Source organism: Microcaecilia unicolor, chromosome 13 (genome assembly GCF_901765095.1).
Source record: "Microcaecilia unicolor chromosome 13, aMicUni1.1, whole genome shotgun sequence".
Lineage (NCBI taxonomy): Eukaryota > Metazoa > Chordata > Amphibia > Gymnophiona > Siphonopidae > Microcaecilia > Microcaecilia unicolor.
This window is the reverse complement of record NC_044043.1, coordinates 95,077,787-95,101,038: the sequence shown is the minus strand read 5'-3', so window position 1 is coordinate 95,101,038 and position 23,252 is coordinate 95,077,787. Positions and strand designations below refer to the sequence as shown.

The 23,252-nt window shown below is 44.9% G+C and overlaps 2 protein-coding genes across 2 annotated transcripts in view; both read left to right on the top strand.

The window, feature by feature from the left end:
• LOC115482426 overlaps positions 1-6,436 on the top strand; it is a 28,480-nt gene extending 22,044 nt beyond the window's left edge. The window contains exons 5-7 of the mRNA XM_030222173.1: positions 117-201; positions 2,652-2,821; positions 5,164-6,436. Of these exons, the coding sequence (XP_030078033.1) occupies positions 117-201; positions 2,652-2,821; positions 5,164-5,720 (812 nt within the window). The 3' untranslated portion in view covers positions 5,721-6,436. The remainder of the gene's footprint in view (positions 1-116; positions 202-2,651; positions 2,822-5,163) is intronic.
• An 8,451-nt stretch (positions 6,437-14,887) lies between these two features.
• Positions 14,888-22,974, top strand: C1QB (complement C1q B chain). The gene is made up of 3 exons (XM_030222438.1): positions 14,888-15,043; positions 18,379-18,569; positions 22,148-22,974. Exons 2-3 carry the CDS (start codon positions 18,398-18,400, stop codon positions 22,714-22,716), a joined length of 741 nt encoding a protein of 246 aa, XP_030078298.1. The 5' UTR covers positions 14,888-15,043; positions 18,379-18,397; the 3' UTR covers positions 22,717-22,974.
• The last annotated feature ends 278 nt before the right edge of the window (positions 22,975-23,252 follow it).

Here is a 23,252-nt window from a genome sequence, read left to right as displayed (position 1 = left end):
TAAAACTTGGCCTGAATCCTGAGATAGGGAGCGAGGGGGGGCAGTTAAGGATTATTTTGGGTGATCTCGTTGCTGGCCTGAGCACTTCCCCGTTCATGGTAGTTTCAGCATGTGACTGTGTCACTGTGGAGCTGCTCATCGCCTGCCCTGCCACAAGCTTCCCCTGAGCAAAGAGCCGAGGACCAGCGCAGCAGGATTGAGGTAAGAGATCCAGGTTCCCCAATAATCAGCTGAAGATCCCCACAGGTTGTTCTTTCTCTCAAGAGGGGCTCCTGAGGAGATGAGGCTTCTGTTAGTCCTGAAAAATCTAGGACAAGGGCATTTATGTACAGGAAGAGAGACGTTTTCAATGAAGGAGAGCTCTGGAATGAGGGGGGCATATGACAAAGTTAAGAGGGAATAGGCTTAGGAGTAACCTAAGGAAGTATTATTCACAGAAAGGGTGGTGGAGGAGTGGAATGGACTCCCGGTGGAGGTGGTGGAGTCGAGGACTGTTCCAGAATTTACAAAGGCATGGGATAAGCATGTGGGATCGCTTAGGAACAGGAAGAATTAGGGGTTACAGAGGATGGGCAGACTGGATGGGTCATTTGGCCTTTATCTGCCGTCATGTTTCTATGTCTAAGTCATTTTCAACTGTAAGTTTCATAACTGGATCTATCAGATTCCTGAGAAAGCAGTGCCAGAAAATAGAAGTGAACTGTGCTATTTTGGATGAAAAATGAAATGATTATGTTTTCAGCGGTATTTTTCACAGTGTAAATATACTTGGAGCTGGATTGTTCGATAACAAGAAACTGTTTATCTGATGCGCAATCCTTTTTAAGTTCTGTTTCAAACTTGATCCGAATCTCCGGGTCCCTCTTTTTCTTTCTTTCTCTAATCCCCCCCCCCCCCCACCCCTCCCCACATCTGATCTCTCCCGTGTACTTTTCCTCTCACCCTTCCTCTTGCATTTCTCCCTTTTCCTTTCTCTCCCTATTTCCCCTTTGGAATGGTCTTTGTACTGAAATGTTTCTCTATTTATTTTTTTTTACTCTCTATAAATCTGTCTCTCTGCGTCTCCTCCCCCCCCCCCCCACCCCCATCTGTCCTATAAGGGCAGGCTCCAAAAAACTCCATCAGATAAGATGTTCAGACTGGGGAGCTTAGAGGCAGGGGCTTGCAGGAAAAAGAGGGGGACATTTTCAGCATAAAGGCTGGAAACATCTGGGATGCACCAGCCTGAAATCGGGGGAAGTTGGCTCAGTACATCTCATCTTTTTGCTGTAGCACATAGGGCTGAAATGTAAGTGTTAAAAGGTTGGACAGGCTGAATGAAGGGCTACAGGGCAAACTCAGATAAACCGAGAGCGGCTTTGCTTGGCAAGATGAAGCCACTTAACCTAAATGTCGCTCCTGAAGTCACTCAAATTCAGGCTTTAGGAATATTTCCTGCCAGACTGTTCTTGCTAAGTTGGGATCTGGCAATAATTGCTCACCATTTTCTGATCAGCTGCAGCTCATGACCTGTGTAAATGCATCGGTTTCAGCCCATCTCATTGCTAGGTTGGGTGTCCATTCTCTTCTGCTCCCTTCCCCCCCCCCCTCCTCCCCCCGAGTACAATGGGACGACTATTTATTTATTTTTCTGCATTTATATCCCACATTTCCCCAACTCTTTGCAGGTTCAATGTGGCTTACAAATACCATAGTGGCGATCGCCATTTCCGGAATAAGAAATACACAGTAATATTCCAGTTAAAATAGAGAATACGCAATATAAATTGGTAGAAAAATCGATAAACAGTACAATTCAGGTATTTAAGAACAAGGGTAATGAAAAGCAATCAATAATAACAATGTGATAAAGGAACCAAACAAGAATGATTCCTATTATGACAAAGATCATTCCACTCCTTAAAAATAGTCGGTCCCAACATTTCCCAGTAATACGTTTTTAACAGTACCATAACTAAAGTGACGATACAGCTCCATGTCCAGGGTTACAGGCTGAGCTGGTCCAGGTTTTGACCCTACTCCGTGCATGGAAGATGTAGCCCTGTTTTCCTTAACAGACTCAACTGGGAATTGCGAACTCTATTTTCGTGCAAAACCAAGACTGACTAATATTTTCCCTTCCCCTCCCCCATAAGATGGAGTTAATAACTCACCCTAAGTATATAACACCTCAGAATGTGAATTATGCAGACACCCTGTAGTAAGTTATCATGTGAACAATGTCCCCCATAATGCAAGAGATTTCATCTCACCTTGATTACAGCAGCTAGAAAAGGTCTTCAGTTTGCAATCCATTCACCCTTTCAGCATGAAGTGAGACCTCTTGTTATACCATAAGAGACTTCTCACATGCCCACTGACTTATAGAGCAGCCCTCGCTTAACTTTCTCTGAAATAAGTTTGCATTTCAGACCTATTGAGGAAAACATGTTGGAAACCAAGTGGAATCCGTTCCCTGTTCGTTTGAGAGTAAATGCAGGTTGTACTGTAGCATGTGTTGTATCCGGTACTTACCTCGCTTCCTGTTCCAGCCTTTAGAGCTCCCTAGTCCGAGCTGATAGAAGATACATACCACATCCGCAAACGTCCAGTTCACTCCTTACTTCTAAAGCAGGTGTCAGCTTTTCTCCTGTTGTTCCCTTTCTTTTTAGGATAAAGATGGGAAGAAGCCTTACGATGTTCCTGGGCCTGGTTCTGCTTCTTCTGAATCTGGTGACCTGGGTGAGAAGTGACACCTTTGGGATCCCAGGGCTGCCGGGTGTTCCTGGGATGCCAGGCAGAGATGGTAGAGATGGCCTGAAAGGCCCTAAAGGTGAACGAGGTAAGTGTCCTCATAGCATCAGATTCCTTTGACCGAATGAAGACATTCCCTACCCTTGAAGCCAACTTTTCAGTAGGATTCGGGGTGCTAAACTTAATGGAAATTATCCTTCCCTGGAAACAGTCAAAGAGTTTGCTCAATGTTAGGGTGCTGAAGCACCCACACAGCTGGCACCTATGTTCCCTACAGCAGTGTTTCCCAAGTCCGGTCCTGGAGTGCCCCTTGCCAGTCAGATTTTCAGGATATCCACAATGAATATGCATGAACTTGATTTGCATACACTACCTCCAGTCTCTTTCATGCTCATTCATTGTGGATATCCTGAAAACCTGACTGGCAAGAGGTACTCCAGGACCGGACTTGGGAAACACTGCCCTACAGTTTCAGCTGGAGGAGCCACCTAGTGCAGTGCTTCCCAAACCTAGTCCTGGAGGTACCCCAGCCAGTCAAGGTTTCCAGTATATCCACAATGAATATTTATAAGATAGATTTGCATGCAGATCTCTCTCATGAATATTCATTATGGGTTTCCTGAAAACCTGACTGGCTGGGATGCCTCCAGGACCAGGTTTGGGAACCGCGGACCTAGTGGTTAAAGCAGAAGGCTGATAACCAGGGAACCTGAGATTAAAATCCTACTGCTGCTCAGTTAACCCTTCATTGCTTCAGGATGGTAAAGCCCTCAAGGGGGCAGTGAAATACCTAGAGGGCCTGAATATTAGTCACCTTGAGCTACATCTGAAAATGTGTGAGCTAAATCTAAAAGACAGCTTCTACCCACTAAACTCTTAAAAGCCAAGAACGTATGCTGCCTGTTCTTGCAAACCACTAAATCTATAGCTCCTCAATGCATAGCTCGTTCATCTTCCATGAAATTTATCTGAAGACACTCAGACATTTCCCTCAACCATCTAGAGCTTCTCAACCCTATGCATTCTGGGATTCTATTCATTTTCCCCACACATAGCTTTCCTGGTTCTCCTTTTTGTCTCAGGGAAATGCGTACTTGTGACTGGAATGTTCTTACAGGATAAACAACTATGGTCTGGAAAATTATCCAACCCAAATGGTTAGATCTCTTTCTGCTACCCAGTATGTGGAAAGGGAAGCCACCGATAGTTCAGGCCCTTATACCTAAAAGCCCTGTTGATGGGTTGAAGAACGTTCAGAAGGAAATACCCAAAACTGAGTGTGTCATTCAGGAGTTGGGCATTTTCAAATGATTTTCAGCAATCGAATCACAACGTTTCAGGTTATGCTAAGATAGTACAGTGAAGGCAGCTCTAGTTTTGGAGCTGCCTCCAGAGTCCTTAACGTGAGCGTTGAAAAGGGGCTGCCAATGTGAAGGTCTCACTCTAGATACAGTAAGAACTTCATGGCAGTGATGGCATCCAAGTGACTCTTATTCAATCCCACTTAGGTACCACTGTCATGACCACCTGTGGAAACCAGAGGAGAGGTCTTATGCTGCTAAGGTTTTAGTGGACCTCTGTGACTTCTCAGTAGGCTGAGATTCCCATCTTGATGGGTGCCTTGCTGGTTGGGCCTTTCTCCTCCCAGGTCAATAATAACAAAAAGCAGTGATGACTATCTGGTGCCTTGTTTCATCGATTCCCACAAAAGAAAATCATCACAATTGACACCCATTGAATGTCTGGTTGGTGCCCCCTGCAAACAGAGAAGCAATAATGGGCATTATGAGGGGGTTTATAGAACACTGCCCCTCACCCTTAGGAAAACTTCCTCTCTGAATAACCTGGGCCACCTTAAGAGCACCAGTCCCGCCCCGGGAGTAAGTGAGCTGGGAGGGGTGGAGTCAATATCTGGGAGTTTAAAAGACAGGGCTAGGCTGAGGTTGAGGAGATCCCAGGGAAGGAAGAACCAAAGCCCCAGCAGACACCTTTTATGTGAGGATTTGTGAGCCTCATTCTGAGGTCTGGCTAGGGCCAGACCTGAAATTCCAAAGAGAGGAACAGAGAAACTACAAATTGTGCATGAGGAGTGGCTGTCACAGGCCGTAGACTGTATTTAGGGCCCTGTGTGGGTACAGGCCCAATGCTAAGACTTTTTTTCCCCCTCTGAAGATAAGAGACCTTACCTTTGCCTGTAAAGCAACATGCCCCAGATTTAAGTTAATAAAACATTTATTTCATGTTCACAACCTTGCCCAGTTGTGTTATTGTGAAGGCCTACTCCCACCCTCACTCATGGTATCATAGGCATAAAGACTGATTTCATTTCTCACTTTGGGACTGTGCCCTCAACAAGTAAGACCATTGGTGTGGGAATCTGGAGACACCGTTGTTCAATATGTTATTAACCAACCTCTTTGAATCCAACAGGTGCCCCGGCCACTCCTGGAACCAGTGGGGCAAAGGGTGAGAAAGGAGAGAGAGGGGTGCCTGGTCCACGAGGAAAGAATGGTCCCATGGGGCCTCCTGGCCTTGCAGGGCAGAAAGGAACCCCTGGTCCTAAAGGAGAGCCTGGCGAGCCCGGAAGTCATAAACACCGATACCAATCAGCATTCACTGTGACCAGACTGACAGCAGAATACCCCGCCAAGAACTCCCCTGTCATATTCACCCGGGAGATCAGCAACATAAACAACCATTATGACAAGACCACGGGCAAGTTCACCTGCCACATCTCTGGTCTTTACTATTTTGTATACCATACCTCACTAACCTACAACCTCTGCGTCATCCTATACGTTGATGGTGAGAAGAAGGCCACCTTCTGTGACCATAGGTCCAATGAGCAACAGGTATCCTCAGGTGGGGTGCTGCTGCGCCTGGTTGAAGGCCAGCAGGTCTGGCTGGCCGTCAATGAGTTTAATGGGATGGTGGGCAAGGAAAACGCTGATAGTGTTTTCTCTGGGTTTCTTCTCTTCCCTGACTAGCGGAAAGGCTCTGTCTCCTTTTCTCCTGTTTGGAACATCACTCGCTTATGTGACAGCTTCAATGGCCCATGTACAAGTAGACCTTCCACACAGGTCATTCTAAAACTACTCCTTAGAAAGAGTCCGCCAGTGAAGTGTATCTCATATTTTTCATTATCCACAGGGCACCGTTTCACACACTTATAGTTAACCAATGAAACAGAAGGCCAGACAAGCTGCCCGAGCCATCCAGAGACCTCAATGGGGCAGAGTTACCAACTGGCTCCATGTCATAAGGAGCAAGCTAACCCAGTCCTGGTTTTCCTCTCAACCCCCCCCCCCCCCCCGTTGCATTCTGGTACTTGGAGTTACAATTTTCCCATCGAGTTTCCTAAGAAAATCAAAATTACAAATTCCCGCATACGGTGGGGCACAATGAAGATTGGGTTAGCTTATTCCTGATGATCCAGAGCCAGCCGGCACCCAATTCATAGAGAAAACCTTAAACCATGGAAAGAGCGAGAGCACCGAACGCCCATCCTCTGCTGACCAGTTAACTGGGGCAGCCGCTGCAGTTAAAATAAAACCTGATATTCAGGGCCGGTTGGCAGGAAATGCAGCTATTGTTCAGCCGGTGTTAAATATTCGGTTTCTGCGCCAACCCAGAAGTGCTCTGCAGTTATGGGCTTCGATTGCACCCATTGAAAGGTGCTACGTTAAATATTTTTAAGCATAAACATATTCAGACCACTAACCGGAGAACAGGTCAGATAACGTTAGGGCAGCCAGTTAGGTATCTGTCCGGCTCCACCCAAGCTCCGCCCATGGCACTGATTGGGTGGTACCGAGGCAGTGAGAGGACGTATTTGGTGGCATGATCTAGTGAGTTAAAACAATGAGGCAGACCTTGCAAAAAAAAAACAGTGTCTTATTAGTGGATTAAAAGCTCCCAGATGTTCAACATAAAATGCACGGCATGGCCATGTTTCGCCAGTATAAAAATGGCTGCTTTAGGGGCAGTGGGTCACCAGCTGATTTAAAACTTCAAAAATAGCCAACAGCTGGTGTGGCTGTTAAAACATAGAAAAGCTGGATTCTGGGAATAGTCTCTCCAAAAAAAACGCTGTGGTTTTAAATCAGCTGGTGACCCAGCCGTTTTTATACTGGCGAAACATGGCCATGTCGGGCATTTTATGTTGAACATCTGGGAGCTTTTAATCTACTAATAAAGACATTGGGGGGGTTTTTTATAGGTCTGCCTCACTGTTTTATCTTCCATAGTGGATCTGGCGGACCAACGGCCTTGTTGTTTGTTTGACAATCTGGTTAGTTTCACTGTTTATCCCTCTCGCCACTCTTATCCAGAATATCATCCCCTTTGTTTTTCCTGTTACGTAGCGAAGTGTGGTAGCCGTGTTAGTCCACTTTTAAAGGTAATCAATAGAAATAAAACAAAATAAAAACATGGAAAAGAAAATAAGTTGATACCTTTTTTATTGGACATAACTTAATACATTTCTTAATTAGCTTTCGAAGGTTGCCCTTCTTCGTCAGATCGGAAATAAGCAAATGTTGGTAGATGACAGTATATATGAGTGAAACATCAAAGCATTTCAGTGATAGTCTAACAGGATGGGGATGGATAGGTGACTACCTGTTAGACTATCACTGAAATGCTTTGATGTTTCACTCATATATACTGTCATCTACCAACATTTGCTTATTTCCGATCTGACGAAGAAGGGCAACCTTCAAAAGCTAATCAAGAAATGTATTATGTCCAATAAAAAAGGTATCATCTTATTTTCTTTTCCATGTTTTATTTTGGTTTATTTCTATTGATTACCTGTTGCGTAGAAACATAGTAATCCTGCTTGTGGATCTCTTTCGCTTCCTGTGAGTTCTGAGTTTTTATCATATTCGCATTTGGACTCCTAACCTAGCTCGTGTACTGTAAGCGCCCAGAAATGAGGAATTGCGGAAGGTGGTGGTCTTGACCTAGGGAAGGAGAGGGCCATCGCTATTATTTCATACTCAATGTAAACTATAAACTCCTTGTGATGGGCCACAGATATTGTACATGTATTTTGTCTGTGTATCGTCAGTTAAACTCTACAATACTCATTCTTTTCATAAATACGAATAAAGTTTCTCAGTATACTGAAAGAGATGTGTTTTTTTGGGTAGTCTGGGTCACAAGTCACAAACCTTTCTTGGAGGGAGGCTGTCTAGCATTTATCAGGGTTCTGCTGTGGGAAAGACGCAGATGGGATAATTATTTGAAGTTCCTGAGCCCTGAGGGTTTACTGGAAATAACTTAATCTTCCCACTGTTCTACCCTACAAACCAAGTCACACTTTTACATGTCATACTTCTGAATAACTCACAGGAGTGGCCCATGAATCAGGGAAGAGTAATTCACATTCCACTGTGGTGCTGTGTGATTTTGACCCAGTCACTTAACCCTCCATTGCCTCAGGTGCAAATCCTTTGTGGACAGGAAGCTTCCTAAATATAACTCACCTTCAGCTACAACTAGAAAAGGTGTGAGCTACATCCAGGGCTTTTTGAGGGGGTACTGAGTACCGGCACCTTTTCCAATGTCTGCTAAATTGACCCATGGACCCCAAGTTTTAATGAAGAGCTGAGGCTCTACACACCAATTCTACCTTGTCATAGATTCTGTGACAGGTTGCAGGGGGCCTGGCTATTGTGGGGTGGGTCCCTCAGTGATCACCCCACCCCTGAAGGGTGGCCTGGCATTTGAGTACCAGCACCTTTTTCGCTAGAAAAAACACACTGCTCTTTAGGATTCCAGAATCTTGCTATTCTTTGGGGTTCTAGATGGAATGTTGCTAGTCTTTGAGATTCTGCATGGAATCTTGTCACTCTTTAGAAGGGCTTTTTTGAGGGGGTACTTGGGGGTACTGAGTGCCGGCACCTTTTCCATTGTCTGCTAAAATTGACCCATGGTCCCCAAGTTTTAATGAAAGAGCTCAGGCTCTACACACCAATTCTGCCTTGTCATAGATTCTGTGACTGGCTCCAGGGGGCCTGGCTATTGTGGGGTGGGTCCCTCAGTGATCACCCCACCCTTGAAGGGTGGCCTAGCATTTCAGTACCAGCACTGTTTTTGCTAGAAAAAACGAACTGGCTACATCCAAAACCTCTTCTCTGCATCTGACAGTATTTACTTAGATTTGACTCACCCCTTTTCATTGGTTTCTCAAGGCACATAAGTATTATCACACAGGGACAGACCAAAGGTCCCTCACACCCAGCATCCTGTTTCCAACAGTGCCAATCCTGGTCACAGATACCTGGCAAGATCCCAAAAAAGTACAAAACCTTTTATGCTGCTTATCCCAGAAATAAGCAGTGGATTTTCCCCCAAGTCAATTTTAAACTTCAGAACATTGCATTCAAATACAGGAAGCATTTCCCCGCTCCAGGGGCTACAGTTGGCATTAATGCAACTTAGCACAGGCCTCATCATTGTCATTTGGCCTTACTTACTAATGGATCAATGCTCAAAAGGGATTTAACCCAGCAGGACGGCCCCTACCTGATTAAATCCTGCCGTCTGTCTCCCCAGCTAATATTCAGCAGCACTTAACAGACCGTGACACTCATGGTGGTCTGGGGAGGAGCCGGGCAGTGTCAGGACTTAGTAGTTTACTAGCAATATTCAGTCCCACTACCCAGGTAAATGCCCAGATAAAGTTAGGCCAGCAAGAAGGCTACCTAACCAAGAGGTTTGACTGACAGGAGATGGCATCATGTGACAATGCTGAAGCCGTCTACACCCAAGGAGGTTTAATTGCTCCCTATGCACAGCCGCCATCTTGATACACTCAAAATACATTACTTTGTGTGGCGGCAAGCTCCACCTACTGGCTTCAGATAATGGGCCAAGTGTGCTCCCACCATTTCCTGTCAATTAAACCTCCTTGGTCCTAACCTTAGTTGTCCGGGCACCAGACTGAATATCGGCCAGTACTCTGATAATTCCCAGTGGCTGGACATACCCAGATATTCTTTGCTGGAAGGTGGGTAAGGTCCATCACTGAATATTTGGATAGAAAAAGCCTTTGGCAGCCAGCATTTAAAAAAAAAAAACACCAACTAACGCAAGCTAAATATTAACCCATATGAGCATCACTTGTGTTACTAAATCAGACCCTAATCACCTTGTGCCTGAGACAACAGAGGGTGAAACAACTTGCCTAACTTCAAAGAGAACAGGAGTGGGATCTCTCAGCCCTAGTTTCCCCTGTTTTCACCACTAGATTATGGGCTGGTCTGCATGTGCTTCTGCGTCTCACTATATCCATCTTAGAAGATAGCACCGGGGGGGAGGGGGGGGGGGGGGTTTGAAGTCCAGAAGACAGAATATGTCAGAGGAAAGCATATTTCACACTCAACTACAGTCTTGCATTGCAATTGTTTATAATTCAATCAACCCCTCACTGGTTGGCAATAATATTCCCTTCCCTCTCCCCAGGCCTAGTGGTTAGGGTGGTGGGCTTTGGTCCTGGGGAACTGAGGAACTGAGTTTGATTCCCACTTCAGGCACAGGCAGCTCCTTGTGACTCTGGGCAAGTCACTTAACCCTCCATTGTCCCATGTAAGCCGCATTGAGCCTGCCATGAGTGGGAAAGCACAGGGTACAAATGTAACAAAAATAAAATAGATACTATTGGAGATTCTACATGGAATGTTGCTATTCCACTAGCAACATTCCATGTAGAAGGCTGCGCAGGCTTCTGCTTCTGTGAGTCTGACGTCCTGCAGGACGTCAGACTCACAGAAGCAGAAGCCTGCGCAGCCACATAGGTGATCTGCACGGGCCGACTTCTACATGGAATGTTGCTAGTGGAATAGCAACATTCCATGTAGAATCTCAAATAGTAGCAACAGTGGAGGAGTGGCCTAGTGGTTAGGGTGGTGGACTTTGGTCCTGAGGAGCTGAGTTCGATTCCCACTTCAGGCACAGGCAGCTCCTTGTGACTCTGGGCAAGTCACTTAACCCTCCATTGCCCCATGTAAGCTGCATTGAGCCTGCCATGAGTGGGAAAGCGCAGGGTACAAATGTAACAAAAAAAAAATGGAAGAACCTCCAGGATCCTATTGAAGGCTTGGAGAAGGAGGTTGGACATGGGTGCGTAGAAAAGGCAATTGCATGTCTCAGCCCAAGTTGAAACAGACCCCCCCCCCCCCCCCCATGCAAACCACACACACTAATCTATCTCCTCACTCAACTGCATTATAAGGAACCAAATAGAATCAAGCAAGGCAAATTTGGAAAAACTGAAGCTCGTATTGCCATGAAAAGACGAGTGACAGTTTCAAGATAAACTCATTCTGTACTGCCAGTAGAAACAGACTTACTGCAAAGGGATTCATTCCTCATATACCAGTTTACACATTTCTGCTATATGACTGAGAGGTGTGGTAACTGTGTTAGTCCACTCTTAAGGTTATCAATAGAAATCAAACAAAATAAAACATGGAAAAGAAAATAAGATGATAACTTTTATTGGACATAACTTAATAGATTTCTTGATTAGCTATATGACTTTATTTGCAGAGTAAATGTGGGTCTTATAAGTTAACTAGCCGTTCAGCCCGTCAAAACGGGCTAGTATAGGGGGGGGGGTTGAAAGGCCCCCCACCCCGCCGCCGAATTCGCCGCTGCCGCTCCCCCTCCGAGTTTGTCCCCCACCCCCGGATCCGTCGCCACCCACCTTCCACCCGGTCGGGCCCTCGCTCCGCTATTGAAACAGCGAGGGCACGCAGCACACAGCTCTACTGCTGAGCTGCCGTGGCCTTCCTTCTTCTCTGCCTGTGTCCCGCCCTCATGTGACGTAACGTCGTCGAGGGTGGGACACAGGCAGAGAAGAAGAAGGAAGGCTGACGGCAGCTCAGCAGTAGAGCTGTGTGCTGCGTGCCCTCGCTGTTTCAATAGCGGAGCGAGGGCCCGACCGGGTGTAAGGTGGGTGGCGGCGGCGACTCCGGGTGGGGGGAGCGTTTGCGACGGCGGTGTCCCTCGCAAATGCACAGTAGAGACCCTCTCTGTTCCGCCCTCGTCATCATGTATTGACGCGGGGGCGGGGCAGAGAGGGTCTCTACTGCGCCTTTGCGAGTGAGTATGACACTCGCCATTTATATATATTGATGTTTGTTGCCAATAATCATTAAATCTGCATCACTTACAGAAATTAAATGGTTATTGGAGAAAGGAGCACTTCAGGGACAATCTAAGAAAAGAAACATTAAACAGGAAGGTATTTGAAGAGAAAAACCATATTTTGAACCACCCAGCGCTGTCCTGTGTCCACACCATTACATTATATTACAATATACCTTCTATACTGCTGATATATTCAGGTTCTTAGTTTATAATAATAAAAAAACAAGAGAATCTTATTCAAGAATTAATAAATACATAAGTAATGCCACACTGGGAAAAGACCAAAGGTCCACCGAGCCCAGCATCCTGTCCACGACAGCGGCCAATCCAGGCCAAGGGCACCTGGCAAGCTTCCCAAACGTACAAACATTCTATACATGTTATTCCTGGAATTGTGGATTTTTCCCAAGTCCATTTAGTAGCGGTTTATGGACTTGTCCTTTAGGAAACCGTCTAACCCCTTTTTAAACTCTGCCAAGCTAACCGCCTTCACCACGTTCTCCGGCAACGAATTCCAGAGTTTAATTACGCGTTGGGTGAAGAAAGATTTTCTCCGATTTGTTTTAAATTTACTACACTGTAGTTTCATCGCATGCCCCCTAGTCCTAGTATTTTTGGAAAGCGTGAACAGACGCTTCATATCCACCTGTTCCACTCCACTCATTATTTTATATACCTCTATCATGTCTCCCCTCAGCTGTCTCTTCTCCAAGCTGAATAGCCCTAGCCTCCTTAGTCTTTCTTCATAGGGAAGTCGTCCCATCCCCGCTATCATTTTAGTCGCCCTTCGCTGCACCTTTTCCAATTCCACTGTATCTTTCTTGAGATGCGGCGACCAGAATTGAACACAATACTCAAGGTGCGGTCGCACCACGGAGCGAAACAACGGCATTATAACAAACTTCTTTAAAAAGAAAGGTTTTTACTTTTATGTTTAAACATTTTTTTATTGAACAGCAATAAAACATTACAACCATATTTTTGACCAAGTGGTTCATTTTCTTTGCCCCCCCCCCCCCTTGAGTACCCTCCACCACCCCCTCAACCCTCTCGTACAAAAGCAGTGTCCAACCTACATAGATGGTATCAAGTCCTGACGAAGTTCCCACTTGAAGGCCAAAATAAGTAAATACATTGATGAGGGAGTTCGAAGCGCTGGACCCTCCCCCAACATATCATGTTAGTCCCCGTTTGGAACTAAGTAACTTAAACGTGTAGTGTATACCATACTTTGTGTTGCCATATGGCTGGCTCTTGTCCTCAACGTATTCATTCTCTTCAGTGATTCCACCCCCCCCCCCCAGCCTCCCCTCCTCCCTCCCCCAGTTCCACCCATGCCGGTGACTACCCCAGTCGTCTACCATCTACTACAGCACCTTAAGGATTAAATTCCCACTCCTAGGAGTCAACGAATCCAAGTAGCCGCCCCATATCTTCAGAAATGCCATTCTTTTTTGGGGGGCCACTCCTAGCTTCTTTTGCCTCCCACACCACCAATTGATTAATTAGGTTCCGCCAGTGCCAATATTCGGGCCCCCGTATCTGTCGTCCAGTATAGCAGAATGCACTTCTTCGCCAGCAAGGTCAATTTACAGAATAATAGGTTGCCCCTTGATAACGTTCCCCTGCCTGATCCCGGGAGGTTCAGCAATAGCTGCCCAGGTGTGCATGCTACCCGCTGACCCACGAGCGTAGTCATATGAAAGGTTTTTACTTTTTTCTTAAATAAGAAAAAAAAGGTAACTGAGCAGCAAAACAAATATTAAAATCAGACCAGGACCTTGATATTTGATCTGCAAGAAGTGTGTCAAACATTTTAAATCTCTTTACTCCCTTAATAGATGGAAGGATGAAGTGAATTGTGAAATGAATATCTAGCCCTATTATTGGAAATAAATTCCATATGATCCATTAAATAAATTGGCCGTTCACCATTTATATACTGAATGTTTATAAAGCAAAAGAATTTGAACATAATCCTCGCCTCTATAGGTAGCCAATGTAATTCAACAAAAATATGAAGCAATTTTATCCTGCTTCTGTAGTGAGCCACCCAACCACCAAAAACTCAGTACTGTCCTGTGTCCCCACTACACATCATCCAACCAACAACCACCCAACTCTGTCCTGTGTCCTCACTACACAACACTCAACCACCCAACACCCAATTCTGTCCTGTGTCCTCTGTACATATCACCCAACCATGTTCTGTACCTTTAATACCCAACCACCAACCACCCAATTCTGTCTTGTGTCCTCACTAGACACCACTCAACCACCAAACACCCAATTCTGTCCTGTGTCCTCACTACACAACACTCAACCACCAAACACCCAACTCTGTCCTGTGTCCTCACTACACAACACTCAACCATCAAACACCCAATTCTGTCCTGTGTCCTCACTACACAATACTCAACCACCAAACACCCAACTCTGTCCTATGTCCTCACTACACACCACCCAACCACCAAACACCTAGTACTGTTCTGTGTCCTCTGTACATATCACCCAACTGTCTTGCTTCTTCATCACATACCATCCAACCATCAACTCCTAATGCCGTTAGACTGACTCCTCACTGCAAACCATTCAACCATCTGTCACCCAATGTCCACCCAACCGCCAAACACTTAATGTTGTCCTGTGCCCTGACTGCACACCATCTGACTACCAAACAGCTAACGTTATCCAGTATTCTCCCTAAATAACTTCCAACCACCAAACACCCAGGTTGCTTCTTTTTTTGTGACCTTAAAAGTACCCACGTACTTATGAAATCAGGAACTTTATGAGAAACTGACCCCTGTCATTCACAGAAATGTGAATTGAACAATATTGTTCCCGTAGCAGCTGCTGAGAGCTGCAATTTTTCAAAATATCATCACCCTGTGTTGGCAAATCCAGATTGGAAAGTTTCCAGAAAAAAAAAGGGGAATCTGAAACTGCCTGTGTGCTGAGAAAACGAAGAGAAAATGTGTTTTTTTGTAGCTAACACGAATCTTCCCTCCATCTGTGCTTAACTTCCCTTTCTCTGCTGCCCTGTGATTGTACTTCCCACTTGTGTAAGGAGCTTTTTTGCAGCATTGTAGGGAGCTGCATGATTCCAGTTGTTGTATTTATCAACCATCAGCTTCAGGGTGACAACAAGGTAAGAATCAGTATTGCAAATACAGTAAAGGCAGGACAGGGACGTTGTTCAGTAAACCAAAGAAATACTAGCCAGAAAGAATTTTTTAAAAAAAATTCCTGTTTACTCTTAAATTCTGGGGTTTCTTGTCCCTGAGAGGTAGGTTAACGTCTCAAATGCAAAATGTATTTTCTTTGCTTCGTTGCTTCTGATTTCATGTGGACTGTCCAGTGTCTCCCTCACTCTGTAGGTCCCTGATGTTTCTTCATATGCTGCTGGGTCGTCATACATGATTCAGCGCCCGCTAGGGACAGGTTCCTGCTTAGGTGCTGCAATTTCTCAAAATCTCGGTGCCTGGGTATTTAACAGCCTCTGGGATCTTGGGCTCCCTCAGGGCAGACTTGAAAAGGTAGACTAAAGTTCCAGAGCACTATTTCAATTAGGTTTGGGGGGGGGGGGGGTTCTTTTCTTTTTCCCCTGCCTGGATGTTGCAGGGAGTTAAATCCTTACTAGAAAACTGACCTTCATGTTTCTCATCTTCCTTAACCTCATCAAAACATCTGTCTCAGAATATCGAGTCTTTACTTTAGGAAATTTTTGCTAAAGAAAAACAAATGAACTACTTCTGGACAAGTCATATTCATCCGTCTATCTATGACCAGGGCTAAAATTGACCCATGGTCCCCAAGTTTGAATGAAAGAGCTCAGGCTCTACACACCAATTCTGCCTTGTCATAGATTCTGTGACTGGTTGCAGGGAGCCTGGCCATTGTGGGGTGGGTCCCTCAGTGATCACCCCCACCCCTGAAGGGTGCCCTGGCATTTGAGTACCGGCACCTTTTTTGCTAGAAAAAACGCACTGTCTATGACCAACTATCAATGACGAAACAGGTGGACGGATTTGGACAAAATCTGAGATGTGAGAGGTGGTAGACCCTAAGAGAAGATGGAAATGATTCTTTTAATATGAAGACTGGATCAGAGGAACTACTGGGGAGAGGGAGGGGAGGGGATACAAAGAAGTAGAGGGTAAGAGGTAGAGGCAATGCACTTTTCTAATCTTGCTTTTTCTTCAATCTCGAAATAGCATTTGGATTGAAATAATGCCGGCTTTCTAACTTCAGCTGGTGGGTGCTCTTGTCATTTTTTCAGTTTTCATCTATCAGACTAGTAAGTAACAGAATTCAAGCAGGATGTGCATTTGAAAGCAAAGCAAACAGTCCCTTGAAGAAAATCACTTAGGAACTAACATGGCTGAACAGGTTCCAGACTGCTTTGAGATGGAAGTTGGAAAGTCAAGACCAGGAAACAATTTGACAATAACTTAGAAGTTTGCATTTTAAAAACGTGTTCCTTCCGTGACTTCCATGTCGTAATTTCTTAATCCCATGATCAAAACGCAATTTTCTTGACAAACTCCATCTCTGGCCATCTTCAAATCTTGGCTAAAAGCCCACCTTTTTGATGCTGCTTTTAACTCCTAACCTTTACTCATTTGTTCAGTACCCATGTTTTATCATTCCCATCTTAGTAATTCCCTTATCCCTTATTTGTCCTGTTTGTCTGTCCTAATTAGATTGTAAACTCTGTTGAGCAGGGACTGTCTCTTCATGTCCAGTGTACAGTGCTGCATACATCTAGTAGCACTATAGAAATTATAAGTAGTAGTAATAGTAGTTGTCTTTGAGATTCCAGAATCTTGCTACTCTTTGGGATTCCGGAATCCTGCTACGCTTTGTCCTTATCCCTTGTTTGTCCTGTTTGTCTGTCCTAATTAGATTGTAAGCTCTGTCGAGCAGGGACTGTCTCTTCATGTCCAGTGTACAGCGCTGCATACGTCTAGTAGCACTATAGAAATGATAAGTAGTAGTAATAGTAGTAGTCTTTGATATTCCGGAATCTTGCTACTCTTTGACCTTATCCCTTATTTGTCCTGTTTGTCTGTCCTAATTAGATTGTAAACTCTGTTGAGCAGGGACTGTCTCTTCATGCCCAGTGTACAGTGCTGCATACGTCTAGTAGCGCTATAGAAATGATAAGTAGTAGTAGTAGTGTTTCGGATTCCAGAATCTTGCTACTCTTTGGAATTCTGCACGGAATCCTGCTACTCTTTGGGATTCCGGAATCTTGCTACTCTTTGTCCTTATCCCTTATTTGTCCTGTTTGTCTGTCCTAATTAGATTGTAAGCTCTGTTGAGCAGGGACTGTCTCTTCGTGTTCAAGTGTACAGTGCTGTGTACGTCCAGTAGTGCTATAGAAATGATAAGTAGTAGTAGTAGTGAATTGTCCCTTTTTCTCTTTGCCAGCAACCTCACAGTCCCTTTTGTGGGGTAGGTTTTATGGGGAAATGGTCTAGGTCTGTTCTGTACCCATTGATGGATGAAGGGGGAGCTTCAGTGGACACACAGAATATGGGCTTACATTTAACACCATGACAGTCCAGTGTGCAGGGTCAGGGTTCATTATTTTTATATTTCAGTTTTAGATTATATAATTTAACTGGTACAATATTTGCTGAGTATAACCAAGGATTGCACGATTTTCTTTATTCTATTATATATCCTGGGAATATATAAGTTCTATTCTTTTTTTCTTGGGGCAACTGTCTGCCCAGTGTTTGACGTGGGAGGGGCCCCTTCCCACCTCATCCCTGACCTGACCTGAAGGGAACCCTTCTCCTTTTTGGGTACCTTGGTAGAAGTATTACTTTAGCGGAGATTGGGTACTTAGCGGAGATTGGGTGGCAGAGCCGGTGGGGGGGGGGGGCTAGTGGTTGGGAGGCGGGGCTAGTGTTGGGCAGACTTCTACAGTCTGTGCCCTGAAAATGGCAGATACAAATCAAGGTCAGGTATACACATAAAGTAGCACATATGAGTTTATCTTGTTGGGCAGACTGGATGGACCGTACAGGTCTTTCTCTGTCATCATCTACTATGTTACTATACCTTGCCTCAGGCAGCAGAATGCCATGAACTAACCCATTTCCAACAAGTTGTAGCCTACTGGTACCAACCCAGCAAACTAATTTACACCCCTTAGGGCCAGTCCCCTGATTTTTTCCCCCTTTAAATTGAATCAGGGTTATGAAAACTAATCACATTAATTTTTATAGTAGTTAACTGAGGTAATATGATTTAGAACTCACAGGAAGGACACCAACTTCTACAACCCCATTTTTATCAAATGATTTATTTTACCTGATCCAAGGTGTGGGTGGGGTTGGGAAACCCCTAATATCACCAAGAAAATGCTCAAAACCAAAAAGCATTTTTGTTAAACTAAAAAGCATCAAAGTGTTCTCGTCTGAAACTGTGTTGAATTCCTCTTTCCTTGCTGCTTTGGTTTCTCTTGTGCAGTCCCAGAGCGACCGGGAATATGTTTGAAAGAGAGAAGATGACAAGAGTGATGATAATCCTCCTGGCTTCGGTCACAGTAGCTGCCACACAGACCTGCAACAGTCCCCCAGGCATGCCTGGTATTCCAGGAAGGCCAGGAGCACCCGGAAAAGATGGCAAAGACGGAGTTGTAGGAAGCAAAGGAGACGTAGGTAAGGGGGGAAACAGCCAGGGAAGTAAGATTATCTGTTAACATATTAACAACAAGTGAAAACAGGAGAAAATGTGCCGAACGTGTACTGGGCAGTGTGTTTGATTCGTTTCCTAACCGTGCATTTTCCTGCTCATTTTATAACTGCCTAAAGTTAAACATCGTTTAGGCATGTTGTGGAATACTAGAACAGAGGTACATATACCCCCACATTCTAGAAATTTTATTTACTGTTTATTTATTTATTAAGATTTATTTACTGCCTTTTTAAAGCAATTCACTCAAGGCAGTGTACAGCAAGAATAAGGCAAACATAAGCAATAGACAATTACAGCAGTAAAAATATTTAAACAACAGTACAAAGTATGGCATAATATAATACATTACAATGTCAACACAATACACAATAAAACATTTAAATAGCATAGGGTGTAAGCAAAGATGGAATATATAGACAGAAAAGAAAGTAACAGGAGTAAGAAAATAAGGGACTAATGTAAAGAAAGTTGCAAATGAGATCAGAAAGGTGTTTGAACATTATCTTAGCTAGGGTAGGAGTGCATAAGAACATAAGAGTAGCCATGGGTCAGACCAGTGGTCCATCTAGTCCAGTATGCTGTTTTCCAAACAGTGGCCAAGCCAAGTCACATGTACATGGCAGAAACCCAAATCGTAGCAACATTCCATGTAGAATCCCAAAGAATAGCAAGACTCTGGAATCCTAAAAAGTGACAAGATTCCATGCAAAATCTCAAAGAGTAGCAACATTCCATGTAGAACTCCAGAGAATAGCAAGATTCTGGAATCCTAAAAAGTGACAAGATTCCATGCAAAATCTCAAAGCGTAGCAACATTCCATGTAGAACCCCAGAGAATAGCAAGATTCTGGAATCCTAAAAAGTGACAAGATTCCATGCAAAATCTCAAAGCGTAGCAACATTCCATGTAGAACCCCAGAGAATAGCAAGATTCCGGAATCCTAAAGAGTGACAAGATTCCATGCAGAATCTCAGAGTAGCAACATTCCATGTAGAACCCCAGAGAATAGCAAGATTCCGGAATCCTAAAAAGTGACAAGATTCCATGCAAAATCTCAAAGCGTAGCAACATTCCATGTAGAACCCCAGAGAATAGCAAGATTCCGGAATCCTAAAGAGTGACAACATTCCATGCAGAATCTCAGAGTAGCAACATTCCATACTACAAATCCCAGGGCAAGCAGTTGCTTCCCATGTCTGTCTCAATAGCAGACTATGGACTTTTCCTCCAGGAATTTGTCCAAACCTTTTTTTTGTCCAAACCTTTTTTAAACCCATAACCGCTGTTACCATATGGCTAAACATGTCCTGTTATAGTATGAGAAATGGCAACCAAAGTTAGATGCACAATGGGGCATACAGTTACAGAATAGGGTAAGTTCAGCATGTAACTTAAGGCACTTAATTAGCAATAAATACCAATAATTGGGCTTAAGAAGCACTAATCTGTACTTCAATTAACTGCCATTAGTTCCCATTCTAAAAGCTGAAGGTCCAGAAACCATCACTTGCAAGTGTAAGGGGTTGTGGACCTGGGAAGAACATGGGCGGGTGGAGGGTGTGTCAGGCTGGTACATAAGAATAACCAATGGTCCATCTAGCCCAGTAGTATCCTGCTTCCAGCAGTGGCCAATCTAAGTCAGAAACCCAGGTGCGAGCATTTGAGCTAGCGTAACTGCTCGCTCCTAAAGTTAAGTGCATAAATGTGGACTTATAATCTATTCTATAAAAGCAATTCCATGTGCAATCCTGGTGCTTAACTTTATAGTTACCTCCATAATGCACAATTACACACCTAAGTGTGACTTGTGCACTCAGAGTATTGTATAATGTAATCACGTAACTGCCTTAGGGTCCTGTTTACTAAGCTGTGGTACGCACTAACGCATGCTTACCACAGTACCATTGGAGTCTGGGAGCAGAGAGTGGTCGTGTTCTGCGCTATCAAGTTAACACAGCTACATTTCCAAGCGCTAGCCGAACAACGTGGGGTTAGCGCGTGAGCTCTTACTACCTTCATAACAGGTGACAGTAGGGGCTTACGGGCTAATAGCCATGCGTGAATGGAAAAATTTGCACGTGGCCATTAATGGGGAAAATAGAAAAATCGACCATTTTACCCCTGCAGTTAAAATGGCCTTAGCACACAGGAATGACCTGCATAGGGAAGGGAAGGGAAAGGAAATGGGACTTGATATACTGCCTTTCTGTGGTATTTTGCAACTACATTCAAAGCGGTTTACAAATATTCAGGTACTTATTTTGTACCAGGGGCAATGGAGGGTTAAGTGACTTGCCCAGAGTCACAAGGAGCTGCAGTGGGAATCGAACCCAGTTCCCCAGGATCAAAGTCCACTGCACTAACCACTAGGCTACTCCTCCACTCATTCCACCAATGACCCAACCTCATCAGTGATGTCACAATGGCTTGATTGCCCGATACTTGGCTCACTTCTGATATTGTGATGTCATAAGGGAAAGGGAAATGGGACTTGATATACCGCCTTTCTGAGGTTTTTGCAACTACATTCAAAGCGGTTTACATATATTCAGGTACTTATTTTGTACCAGGGGCAATGGAGGGTTAAGTGACTTGCCCAGAGTCACAAGGAGCTGCAGTGGGAATTGAACTCAGTTCCCCAGAATCAGAGTCCGCTGCACTAACCACTAGGCTACTCCTCCACTAGCAACATTCCATGTAGAAACCTGCCCTTGCAGATCAGCGACGCGGCCGTGGAGGCTTCTGTTTTTGTGAGTCTGCTATCATTTTAGTCGCGCTTCACTGCACCTTTTCCAATTCTACTATATCTTTCTTGAGATGTGGCGACCAGAATTGAACACAATACTCAAGGTGCGGTCGCACCATGGAGCGATACAACGGCATTATAACATCCTATGCTTCTGCTGCTATCGACATGGCGTAATTGGGAGTGCCTGAATGTACATGCGCCGATGCCAACTTATGCCGGCATTCTGTAACAGAATCTGGGCGCCCATATACCATTCTAGAATTAACGCGTAGTGCACAGCATCAAGGCACTTAGGGGCCCCTTTTACTAAGACGTGTAGGGTATCTATGTGCGTAGAACACATGTCAAATGAGAACTAGCACCTGGCTACCACGTGCCCCTGGTGGTAATTTTAATTTCTATGCGTGTTCAAGACGTGTGGCAGAACATAATTTTTTTTCTACCGCGTGGTGCTAACCAGGCGGTAATTGGCACTGCCCGATTACTGCTGGGTAGACTCCATCACTACAAAAAGCTGTGTGTGTGATGAAGAAACGAACACTTTAAATTCACATTGCAAATGTTCACCTGAAACTCACTGGCCATTAAGCAAATATTCAGGCCCCATTTACCTGAACCCTGGTCACCTCCTGAGCTACTGAAAGAATACAGAAGCCGTTTAAGGAGGGTCAGTGTCTGACCCTTTGCCATCTCACGGCACTCACCAGGGTGCGGCTGTATATATAATTCCTCTTTCTAACCTGTACCTGTACTGAATTTTTCTCTGCTTTTCCCTTTTATTTTGTAACCAGGTCCTCCTGGGCAGCTTGGTGATTTTGCAGAACAAGGTGAGACGGGAGAGCAAGGAAGCCATGGAAACCCTGGAAAAGTTGGACCTAAGGGCCCTGAAGGTCCACCTGGAGCTCAGGGCCCTGTAGGGCCAAAGGGTGTCAAAGGTGAATCCGGTGACTACAAAACCACCCTGAAGTCGGCTTTCTCCATGTCCAAGGTCGGCTCGATTCTACCAAGAAGGGATCAGCCGATTCGATTTGACCGAGTGATCACCAACGAGAATGGCCATTACAGTCCTCAGAATTCAAAGTTCATCTGCCAGATCCCCGGCCTCTACTACTTCACGTACCATGCTACCTCCAAGGGCAACCTTTGCATAAATATTATGAAGGGCGTAGGGAAAGGTACGAAGGTTGTCACTTTCTGTGACTTTGTGAACAAAATCTATCAGGTCACCACTGGCGGGGTGGTGTTGCACTTGGAAGCAGGTGAGCCTGTGTGGCTAGAACCCACAGAGAAGAATCACCTGGTGGGAGGCGACGGAGCAGACAGCATTTTCTCTGGGTTCCTGCTGTTCCCCGACTCTTAAATTGTAAGCGTGTTTTTGCTTGGCGTGACCCTGTTTACTTCCTTCCTGGGATACACCTGAAGCATCTCCCACGTCACCTGCACAGTCTGGTGTACCCCACTTGCTAACTTGCTATTCTGCTTTCTCACCTGGCAATCCCAATAAATCCATAAGTAAGCTGCACTGCTTCTGTCGCTATAATCCATCCAGGGGTGTGCTGGTAAATTTTTAACAACAGGCTCTTTCTCCGGACGTAGCCAGCTCTGCAGTTGGGCCAAGGGTGGCCGGGTGGAGGGAGGGGGGAGCAACACTTGCCTCTCTCTCTCCTCCCTCCCTTTGTGTGGGCACAATAGGCATACCTTTGCTGGCAACCAATAAATGGACTGCCACTACTCCCAACGTCTTGCTCTGAGCAACATGCTGAAACTTCTCACACATGCTGGAGAAGTCCCAGCCTGCTGCTCAGAGCTGGAAACAAGGAGCTGGGAGCAGCAGCAGTCTATTTACTTGGCTGGCAGGGCTCAGCATCCCCACCAGCAAAGTAAAAGAGAATTCAG

What these genes read in the sequence shown, in the direction of transcription:
- C1QB (XM_030222438.1), top strand. Translation starts at nt 18,398, where the DNA reads ATGTTTGAAAGAGAGAAGATGACAAGAGTGATGATAATCCTCCTGGCT. An exon ending in AGGAAGCAAAGGAGACGTAG is followed by an intron (nt 18,570 to 22,147) that starts GTAAGGGGGGAA and finishes TTTTGTAACCAG; the next exon opens with GTCCTCCTGGGCAGCTTGGT.